Source organism: Haliotis asinina, chromosome 1 (genome assembly GCF_037392515.1).
Source record: "Haliotis asinina isolate JCU_RB_2024 chromosome 1, JCU_Hal_asi_v2, whole genome shotgun sequence".
Classification (NCBI taxonomy): Eukaryota; Metazoa; Mollusca; class Gastropoda; order Lepetellida; family Haliotidae; genus Haliotis; species Haliotis asinina.
The window spans coordinates 52,842,428-52,854,166 of NC_090280.1; the positions used below are offsets into that span (position 1 = coordinate 52,842,428).

Genomic DNA, 11,739 nt, shown 5'->3' on the forward strand with positions numbered 1-11,739 from the left:
TAACGTCAAAATTTAACGTGGGTCACTTACAGACTGGAAATAATGACACATTTTCTTACCTGCTTGAAGCAATTATAATTCCATTTCCTCGTGGTCCCTAGTATGGTGATGTACCTTCAGCTGTGGAAGTTACTCATCCTCTTGTATATTGTCATGTTCGTGTATCAGATCTTATGTTAAAGATATATGCTATTTTGTTTTCTTGTTACTATGATATAGTAGTTGGTTTTACTCTCCTTCGTCGACAGGTTTATAAAATGTGTACATTATGATTAATGTTAAGTCAATATGACATTCTGCTGCCGTGACTATTGACTAACGAACTCACTCCTGGCGTAAAGGCTTAGAACATTCACCTCCCATTCAACCCACCTCCTCCTATGGGAAAGGCAAGGAGAAGACAGTAAACATATTCAGCGTGAACTGGCAATCAATATAACACTTCCGTAGATTTTTTGGGTACTCAAGGGACGCAACTCTGAACCCGGTATATGCTGCTACTGTTATCGGAGTAACGTACGTTATTCCAGATCTGTGACTTCTATAAACAGCCTCTAATAAGAGCTGTGTGACACCCTTCTGTGGATCTGGACCTAGCGACCTCGAATAAACAGTGCAGCTCCTTAACAGGGAACTGGAACACTGGTTGGGACGATTCCTTCTTCACCATGCCAACAAAGTCATGCGAGACGTGCACAGTTGTGTGTTGAAGGAAGTCAGTAATACGTCATGATCAGTATGGAAGGTGGGCGGTAAGTAATCTTTCCGCTGATCTTTGTGCTTCAGCGCAGTGCTAGTTCTGTCGCCATCTTGGTCCTAAATGAGGCGAATTTGTCACAACTGACGTGCTTATGCTGCTCGTTGCGAACAACATGATTCTTGTATCGTGTATCACTGTTATTGAAAGTCCATCTCTTCAACGTAGCCAATCCATTTCCAATTGTTAATCTAATTCATATATAGTTCCAGTTGCCTTTCGCAGCAGATTAACTGAAAATAGTAGACTTCAATACGTTTTAGGAAATATTACTGTAACATGACTTACATGAAAAGATAGACTAAAGTTACTGTAACAAACCACTGGTCAGAAAATATGAAAAATACAATCATGATTATGTTCAACACTTTTTGGACATCCTCGTGGGTGAATGTTGACACTGCAAGCACATGGCCTCAATTAGCATGCCACGAGGCAGTTACCCCTCTGTGTAAACGGTGTTAAAAAGTGGCAAATCATTCAACGGAATAAGAGTACAATGACACTTAGTTAAATACAAAACTTGGAATTTTGGAAAATTTAGCTTCAGGAAAATACGTGTATTGACATACCGGTTTCCTAACTGCAAAATACATTATGAAGCAAGTACAAATGTATCAACACAAATGCCCAAAATACTTGTACATACAAAGCACCTTACACGCGTATAGCCATGCACATTACTGATTTTGAAAATAAAGTTTAAGAAAAATAAGTGTTTTGACCGTAACGCTGCTAATCACTGGGAAGTAATTTAAACATGGGCGGACACCGAACAAGGTACGCCTTCCATCATATCACAACAGTGTTGCTCACTGCTGTATTGATATCATTTGTGTAAATGCGACTAACACTCAAGTAGTGTCATTGTTTCTAGGCACCACTGTCATCATTGTAAGAAGAATCAAGTAGCATCCTTACACAAGTGATTCTGCCATTGTCATTCAAACATAACCAGTGATTCTTTATAGAACTCCCGAGATTCTGGACTACCGGAATGAGAATGGTCATGGATGGTCCTTCTATAAAAATGACGGCGTTCTGCGATGGTTTGCTACGACCCCTACGGATGATATGAAAATGCTCAGAGAAGTTCAGAAACTGGAGCTTAGGGATGATGACGTTTTGATTGCGGCATATCCCAAATGTGGTAAGAACCCACGCTGAAAAATAAACAGAATGAATGAGTTCTCATTTCTGTGAATGAATGTTTTCTTTTATTTCCGCAGTAAACGGGGGGACACGATGACACAAAATGACAATCAGTGTATGAAACTCCTCAAAATACCAGGGAGCCCACCGGACTGATAACTGAAACATGTTGCTGGACCTGTGAACATGTAACCAGCCCTGTATTACGAATAAGAAACTTAAGGTGTTGAAATAGTCTTATCAAAGAATTATTTATTGTGAGATAAACGTAAATATATGCAAAAGCAAACCTTTTCAAAGCATAGCTTCGTGGTCCATGTTGATTCATTTAGAGTCACTGCCATGAGAATGAGACAAACAGGCAAAGTCATAATGGTAAGTATCTTTGGCAAGAATGGTCTCTACATGTTCTCTATGCAATTAGCACACGGGATTTGTAACTCACCTTGTGAAAATTTAACAAAAACGACCTGGTCGCTGAAAGCATTCTTTAGACCAATCACGTTTAGTGTTAGATAAAAGGGTAGGCTGAGCTGTGGTAGTTACGGTTTGACTGATCAAGAACTATACATACAGACGTCGTCTAGCTACCACAAATGTAAACGTTTTTCCAAATATCACCCGTAGTCAGAGACATGGTAAAATATATACCCATGGAAAACTAATTGGCCGACAGGGCCGCCTATGAAATAAAGTTGTAAGCCCGCCATGTAAGTAGCAAGCAGCTGGCTGCCGGGCACACACTATTTTAAACACTGTAGACATGTGTTCACTCACTCACACTGTCTTGCCTGTTCTCATCCCACCAGGTACCCATTGGTTGTGGGAAATAGTCACTATGCTCAGGGCCGGTAACTCTGAGTACAGCAAGAAGGCGAAAGGATTCGCCATGTTGGATCCGCCAAACTTTGAAGAGGCTGATGAACTCCCCTCCCCAAGAGTTCTAAACACACATTTATATTTCCGTCATCTGCCCGAAAATCTGGTGGAGAAGAAGATAAAAACAATCTTGATCCTGCGGAATCCCAAAGATGTCAGTGTATCATTTTTTAACCACCTGAACGGAGTAAAACTGAGCCACGGGTTTGACGGGACGTATTCAGAATTTTTGGATCTGTTTCTGGAAGGAAAAAGTGAGTACGTAGATGCTGTTATGCTTTATTGCGATTCATAGTAATAACCACGGAGTTGGATGGTATAATATGATGCTCGCCGTGTTGTGTATTTATATTTTGATATCAATCTGATTTGCTATATTTAATTAACAGTTACAAAAATGGTAGGTGTAATACTTGTCTTCAACCGTGAAACTAACTTAGGCCACAGATGCCACAATTCACTATGAAATTTGACGCCCTTATGTACTGATGTCTCCGCGTAGATTGGTACGTTCTGATACGTTGCTGGTTGAAAGTTAGTTCAAATATTTAAACAGGTCTCCGTAAATGTGCTACAAAGTTCACTTAAAGCATTTAATCCTCTGCCATAATGTTCCCTTTAGGATCATATGTACCGACGTGATGTACTGTCCAGAGACGGGTACTATGATGCTCCTTCCTGAATGTAGGTTTAAAGGGCCAGGTCTCGTTTCACAAAGCTCTCGGAAGCCTAAGATCTCGTAACTATTCTCGTAGCATCCGTAGCTCCTGTGTTATAGTATAAGAGGTATAATGGCTGCGAGAAAACTTACGAGATCTTAGGCTTACGAGAGTTTGTGAAACGGGGACCCGGCCTTTAAACCTACACTCAGGAAGGAGCATCATCGTAACCTTTTTCCCTAATCTACCACCTTTTGTAAAAGCAACAATCTTGCTTTTTGCGACGATAACAGATTTGTCACAATAACTTGAAAGGACACTTGAATCATTTTGCAAACCACCAATACTTTTCCTGAATAAGGCCATGTCGTCAGTAAATAATATCAACATAAGTGTAAATGTTCTAAATCAATACTCAAGCTTAACTGTCAACAATGTCATCTAAAATAACAAAAATTAAGGGGGCGAAATATTTTCATCCTGTCTAACTCCTAAATCATAACTGAAGAAGAAAGAATAATTATCAACTGTTACTGCCTTTAACCCAAGACTTGACATTGTTATGAACACTACCTAAAGATTCTAGTGGTAAAGATTCTAGTGCTAATATAATTTGAGGTGTTATTAGGTGATATACTGATAAGATTTTGTAACAGGAACATACATTCTATAGTGCTGTATTTCTCCCTTAAACTAGCCTGTTCCTGTATTAGTGCCCCATAAACATGAGGGCACGTCCTGAGTCTACTACATAAAATTCTAGTGAAAAGCTTTCCAAAACAAGAGAGCAAAGTGATACCTCTTCAGTTATCACGGAGATACGATCTCTTTTATGAATAGGTATTATAACACCAAGGGTCTTGGCGGGAGGGAAAATACCTGTATGAAGAATTTTATTACACAATAAGGTAAAAGTTCCCAATAGTGTACAACACTCAGCTTTGAAGAACGCATTTATAACAGCGCCATGCCCTACAGCCTTAGAATTTGTTAAGCAATTTTATGTGAACAGAGATTTAATCAGATTTGAAAGACTGTCGAAGTGTTCGACGACATTACACTTTCCAGTTTGTTTACTTTTCCTCTGTTGAGGAAAAGTTCGAAACACGCTTCCTTACAATTGCCTCTGTATAGGTCCAACTGATCTGTTAATCTAGCTTTACTTCTACATATGTTTAATCTCCTTCTCCAGGAAGTTTCTAATCAACGATTCTGTTTATTAGTGTCACGAATGTCTCATTCATTCCTCAAACCGTAAAACAATAGATTGTTCTGACGGCTACTCGACTCAGAATGTTCTATGTTCAATAGCTTTCCCTCTGAAAATAGCGGACTCTATCCTTAATGGTTGTACGTCGTATATTCAGTTTGTTTACAGATCTAGTTGTTGTCTTGATATCTCCCTTCATATATGAAAGTGGTTGATAGTTAGATTGAATACACTCCACCTTAAGTGTCTTTGAGTTGGGCTTATTCTGGAGTGTGTTCGTCCTGTTTAGAAAGCTTGTTCTCTATGTTCTCTCTCGTACTTCCCTGTCAGAACAAACTTTTAAGCACCGTAGCTTCCTTTCATGCTGCTCCTGGAAGCTGGGCTCGAACTGCTTCTTTTAAACGGTGTGTCCCGTGCTCCTGTGTGACCGTTTAGTCATTGTTACTGGCTGAATGTACATATTAGTTCTCTATTAGCGCTCGTTCCCGAAAGCTGTATTAGATGCATACAAATGATACTGTGCGAATGTACCCCGACGTGCTGCTGTATTAATAATGTTCAGATGCCTGAAGTGCTGCTACCTGCATGTAGGTACAGACGCCCTGAAGTGGTCTTTGTTAATCCCGGTTCAGATGCCTTGACCTGCTGCTGCCTGAATGTAGTTTCAGACGCCCTGGAGTGCTCTTTGTTAACCTCGGTTCAGATACCTTGAAATGCTGCTGTCTGAACGTAGGTTCAGACGCCCTGATATGCTCTCTGTGAATCTCGGTTCAGATACCTTGAACTGCTGCTGTCTGAATGTAGGTTCAGATGCCCTGAAGTGCTCCCGTGTGGGTATAAGTTCAGATGCTCTGCATTGCTGCAGTGTGACCATAGCTTCCGATGTCTGGCAGTGCTGCAGTGTGACTGCAGGTTTAGGTGCCCTGAAGTGATGTTGTTGAGTGTAGGTTGAGATACCCCTAAGTGCTGCTGTGTGAGTGTAGGTTCAGATGTCCTGAAGTGCTAGTGTGTGAAAGTTGGCTGAGATGCCCTGAGGCGCTACAGTGTTCATATGCGTTGAGATGCTTTTATCTGATACGGTGTGTCTCTAAGAGTATTTACACGCTGTATATGATTGTTGAACATATAGATACTGTATATACTGTAGACCTTTAAATATTTCAGTGAATTGTGGTGGCGACTGTGGCGAGATGTTCTTAAGTGCTATTGTTTGAATCTCCCATATTGGACGCTGGCTCGAAAGTCAGATTTTATATATATTAAATTCCTTCCAATATTTCAGTGAGTAATGGTCATTATTTTGAATACGCAAAGGATTGGCTGCAAGTGCAAAAGGACCACCCGGACCTGCCAATGTTGACTTTGTTTTATGAAAACTTGAAAAAGGTTTGTACCTGTCAGACTTGCTGACTCGGTTGACACATGTCGTCGGTTCCCAGTTGCGCAGATCGATGTTCATGCCCTCGATCACAGGATTGTCTGGTCCTGACTCGATTATTTACAGACCGGAATATTGCTGAGTGTGGCGTAAAACTAAACTCACTCACTCACTCTAAATACAATCCACATTCACATAGACCTGCATCATGTGCATGACATCTGTCGTGAGTTTCTCATTGATGTGATTTGGGTGATACTGCCAATAACACCCGTATCAAATGCATCCAAATCCATCGTCAACAAGTACCATGATTACATTTTGTCGGTTTGAGAAAATGGCGAGTGTTTTCTTAGTTTGTATTTTTCGTTAAATAATCTGGTTATATTCAGAAGGTATGTCATTAGTTCTCCGGTATGTCATAGTATATGGTTGGTTAACTGTACAGGGACTACGTGGTCATTCATAGATGCGTTTACCTTTTGCATATTGGACTATCAATAATTCTGTTTCTTCAACGGCTGTGGTACTGCTAATTGTTCAAGGATAAGTGCTCTTTACACACGTTTGTTCGAAATGACGACACTTGTTTTGTCGATTTTAGGATCCTCTTAAAAACATCAGAACGGTTGCCGACTTCATTGGAGTGTCTGTCAGTGATGAACTATGTGAGCGCATAGCAGAAGCGTGCATCATTGATAAGATGAGGACGGCAGACAAGGGCAAGGAGCACAAACTTTATCGACCTGACGTCTGGAAAAAAGGTCACCAAGGATTGTATAGGAAAGGTAAGATAGGCCTCTGGTCCTCCTTGTCACTGTTTCCTACCTGTCATTCATACATTAACTGAAGACTGGACATAATGTAGATCCAAGAACTAATACTGTAATTGAAGGACTTACTCATTCATGAGACTGATATGAATGTATAAATCAAACCGATTCCCAGGATAGTTTTCCACAAATAAAATAAAAAAAATACTCCATCTGAGGGTACCCAGAGAGGCAATGTTCACGGAAAGCTTTGTGACACTGAGAAATTACAGACATGATACTTCCTTTATGAATTAATCTTAAATGGCGTACTTGAGGAGTTAGACATGTCACTTACTGACCTTACATTGTATGACTCACGTTTGAACATGACGTATTATTTGCTGTTTCAGGTGAAGTTGGAGACTGGAAGAACTGGATAACAGTTGCCCAGAACGAACAATTTGATGACGTGATTGAGCGCCGATTGGAAGGAACGGGCATTGTATTCACGTATGAATAACTAGCAGTATGATGGTCATGGGATAAATGACACGAAAGGACCAAAATATCCAGGATATGTCCATGAATATTCATGGTAATGTTGTATCTTCAGTTCAAACTACGCATTATAACCTCTGACCCATGGTTATTATATTGCTGACTTTGAAACAGGTAATGCTGTCGAGAATCAATCAAATCTTACAAAATGGATGAGTGAGTGACTTCTATATACCCTTTACATGTCAAAACAAATATGATGGAAATATAGGTAAGTGTACATTTACAGTGCATGTACCTGTATTTTTGATACCGCAGTTTGATACTGCATGTATTTAAAGAGGTTAGCATTATTTGGACCTTTGTAACATATGAACAAGGCAAAAACATATCTGTGAATGTGTTCATATGCATATAAATATGGATTAAAATGACAAAGTTCGACACATACTGTAATAAGCTATTTGTCATAAACTATTTGTTAAACCTTGTCAGTTTTTTCTGTGTTACTACCATTTAAAAGTAGAAAGCTGGCAAACTTTAACAAATATTTTATCACTATATATGTTTTTGAAACCTGCAAATATCACAGACTAGTTACCACATTGCACTATCTTACACCTGCCAAGGGTCACACTGATAGCGAGCATGCAGGACCAGATAGACACCTTTGTGCGTTTATCTGTACTGTATGTTTATATCTCAAGGTCAAAACACGTGGATTACGACGTATACCTTCGATGCATGCTCGCAACTGACCATCTATGCTTCGGCCAAACTAAATGATATAATCTGAAGGTCACATTAAGACGGTTATTGTAAGTTTTATCAGTAAATTGATTTTGATCTTTACTGTTGCTTTTCCGTGTTAACTTTACTCTACTGTACATTATAACTTGACTGGTCACGAAAGGGTGCATAGGTTGAAGTACCCTCGAGGAACAAACATCGGGGTACATAAACACATGGACCTCGAGGGGCCAGTGAACAACATAGCTATCTTACCGAACACCTCAGTGTTAATTTTGAACTGTTTGAAGCATGGGTATCGGATCGTACACTCCAGCCACACAGTTAGAATCAAACTATTCAAATCTTGTTGTTTTTCCTGCAGGTATTGTCTTAGTAAAATCGCCGCGGTTTAATTCCCCTTCTTGATATTCACAGGGACTACATTTGAACGTTTTCTCAAAATTCATTGCTTGGAATGCAATGCAAATCTTTTTGTAGCCATTACTAGATCTTGCAGACGACACAAGAAAAACGAATTTAGAGTTATTTCCATTCCGTCGAGTTGCATTCGCAAAACACTGGTAATTTCCGTGCATCATGCGTATTCAATGTTGTTCGAGATAAAGAAGTACTACCGCTAAGTACCGAATGATTATTGGCAGCAGGGTACATTGCGGTGTGCCTCGCTTGCAAGTGGGATACATGGAAAAAAATTATAGAAGAGCGCTAAGCCAGTCAGAAAACGACATTTTTCTGTGAGGTATGGTGAATTATTATATCCTCGGCCGGACATTCCCGTGCACATTTGAGGCTGATGTGGTTTGGTGACTGTTATACACTGTGTCGAGTGTCGAGTGTCGAGTGCCTAACTATTGCATTACGTTGTGGACATTATGTTGTTTTCTGACTGTATGGACACTGACGGGGTGTGTAGAATATTAAACGATTGTATTACATTATGATTAATGTGTTACTGTCTTAGTCTGTGTTACTGTCTTTATATATAACACTGAATGTACACAGTTTTAAAAAAATAATGTAGGTATGTGTCAGTTCTTTTGCAATAGAATGGAGGTATCATGCACAGATGCCTAAGTTTATACATCATATACTGAGAGCCACTACACAGTACAATGTAACCCTCTGACACATTCCGTTGACTGCTACACGTGGATGACAGGGTGTATTTAACTGTTTATACTGTAAGACTAGACTATAAACATGTACCACCGTTTTCTAAAGAATACAAGTAGTGTGTCGTGAAGAAGAAAGTGCCTTTCCGGATCCCCTTTTGTACAGATCCACTTTCTGTAGGAACGTGCAAGAATAAAACACAGGAAAGTGTCATTCTTGATTCCCTACACGTACGCGTCATAGGAAAGTATAAGAAGTCGGGCAGCGGATAGTTTCCATCTTGCCACCTGACGGTTAATATGTCCTCTGTCTACATGAAGAGAGCTCTTGAGGAGCAAGTTGAGTTAAGACCAAGTCAGTATCGAGATACCCAGGTCAGAAAAACATTATGGGACCAGAGAGGAAACAGCTGAAGAAGATATGTAGGCTGTGATGGAACGGACACTAGCTGCTTTGAAACATCAACAGATTAAAGGGTATAAAAGAATGCTTCACACTCTAATCACATAGCTGAAGGTTTGCAAAGCAAAATATTCTTAGTCCAACTTTTCAGGACAACAAAAACGTTTAGGTTTGAAAGCTACTGCAGATTTTCTTTACAATCTATTATTAAACGTTAGCCATGTTTGAAGCAAAATCAGGTACGTACAAAACAATCAGATTTTCCTAAAACTGTAACAGAAACTGAAGAAAAATTCTATTTAGTGTGTGCGCTTTGAACGCAGAATCACCTTAGTCACATCAAAATTGGAAAGCACACTGAAATAGGTCGAAAAGAGCGAAGGTTAAGTTTGATCCATAATGCTTCAAAGATGCCACCTGAATTTTCACAAGTAAGAACTATCTAGTGATTGTAACATTTAGTGCCAATGACAGGGCTGAATACTTTTACCACCTCAAGTTTCATGAATTTTTAAAGGGATTAATCCTGGTTAAATTGTAATGTTCAAGTTACGCAACTGTTCTCTTTAAGACCAGTTTATTTGTATTGAAACTTAATGCAGCATGAACGTTTTGTGCAACTTGAAAAGAAAGAAAATATGTCCATCTGATGTAGATAAAAGTGTCATTTCAAACAAACAACGCTTCCATGTAAGGTGGTAAGCTGAAACGTTCGTCAGCAAAAATAATAACATTTCATGAAAGGCAAAATGTTCGTTTGAGGTCACAAAAATCCAAGCAAGTAAAGTTAATTCGTAAGTTCACAACAAATTATATACAAATGGAACGATGTAATTTAAAATAGTCATGATCTCAAAATCTGCAAATACATCATCGCTTCATAGTTTTCCAACTTTCGAACACATCGGTATGTGTTCAGCTAGATAAATGTGATGGTTCAACTGTTTGCAACAATCACACAACTGTAGATCCAACCAGATTTGTTTCGACCACTGAGATTCGCTTTCAGCTATCAGTTTCCAATTTGCAGAGATATGGTGGTCCATATTTTGTTTTCTGTCAAACCTACAGTGTCAAGTGCTACCACTGATAAACAAAGACACGATCATTTCCGCTGTTTAAAATGTATACAGTAGTATGCATCTCTCGAGCGTAATACGGTCTGATGTTTGCAACAATCACACAACTGAAGATCCAATCAGATTTGTCACGACCACAGAGGTTAGCTTTCAGCTATCAGTTTCCACAGACTCAGGCCACATCTCCAAGAACCTCAAAGGGGTAGAGCTATCACTTTGCAATGTTTGCAGACAATAGGCCACATCCCTAACAATCTCAGAGTAGCAGAGGTGATGGAAAATCTCAACCCAAACCTCTAAAGGCAGCCTATTCATTTGGAAAATAATAAAAAATGTTGTCACGTGGTTTCCAATATTTGAGATGTTTCATGGAAATTAAGCTTTGGTGTATTTTTTTGTATTCTGTCAAACCTACAGTGTAAAGTGCTACTCTTGTTTAACAAAGTCATAATAATTCATTTTCACTGTTTAACTTCAGTAAACACCATAATTAACTGCAAAAGTTGAAATATTACCCACTAACATATGATCCGGTTAGGATTCTTATTATTAACGTGTAGTCATACAAAATTGAAAATCATGATGAGAAATGTACATGCATCTGGAAAAGTTCATGACATGGCTATTACGCTGATGAAACTCAACAGAAAGACGTACAAGCAGCAGGGACGAACAGGAAAATAGATGGAGCAAGAAGTGTAACATGTGGGAAAATGAACTGGCTATATACTAGTCTAAATACACAAAATGTTTTTAAAAGGTACCTTAGTTTCAAGCTATTTTGGAGAGTCTGGGAGATATGAATCCTTCAACAGACTAATGTTGATGAGGTGAGGTCGAGTAGACGATCACACGACATACCCCCCACTTGGCTCTAAACACTAGGCGGGGAATAAATCTTTTGTTAAAAAACATTCTGTTATTTCTTCTTATCCTTGTTTCTTAAAACCACACAGTGATCCATTCGATCAATTAATGTCCTATCTACATATAGCTGTATCTTTTGCCGTATTCGGAAAGGTACTCCATATTTCGAATACGAAGGACGATTGAAATATCGGAAAAAGACCTTTTTGCAACACTGATTTCAGTGCTATGGCACTG

The 11,739-nt window shown here is 39.2% G+C and overlaps 1 protein-coding gene across 1 annotated transcript; it reads left to right on the plus strand.

Annotated features, from left to right (window-relative positions):
• The first annotated feature begins 470 nt into the window (after positions 1-470).
• Positions 471-8,140, plus strand: LOC137293843 (sulfotransferase 1A1-like). Its single transcript, XM_067824618.1, has 6 exons — positions 471-752; positions 1,729-1,907; positions 2,719-3,042; positions 5,940-6,043; positions 6,640-6,823; positions 7,201-8,140. The coding sequence occupies exons 1-6, from the start codon at positions 730-732 to the stop codon at positions 7,308-7,310; spliced, it is 924 nt and encodes a 307-aa protein (XP_067680719.1). The 5' UTR covers positions 471-729; the 3' UTR covers positions 7,311-8,140.
• Positions 8,141-11,739: the final 3,599 nt, after the last annotated feature.

Excerpts from the sequence above, each read along its gene's own strand:
- LOC137293843 (XM_067824618.1), top strand. The coding sequence starts at position 730 with ATGATCAGTATGGAAGGTGGGCG. Across the intron at positions 753-1,728 it reads ATCAGTATGGAAGGTGGGCG|AACTCCCGAGATTCTGGACT; the intron begins GTAAGTAATCTT and ends GATTCTTTATAG. Across the intron at positions 6,824-7,200 it reads CCAAGGATTGTATAGGAAAG|GTGAAGTTGGAGACTGGAAG; the intron begins GTAAGATAGGCC and ends TTGCTGTTTCAG.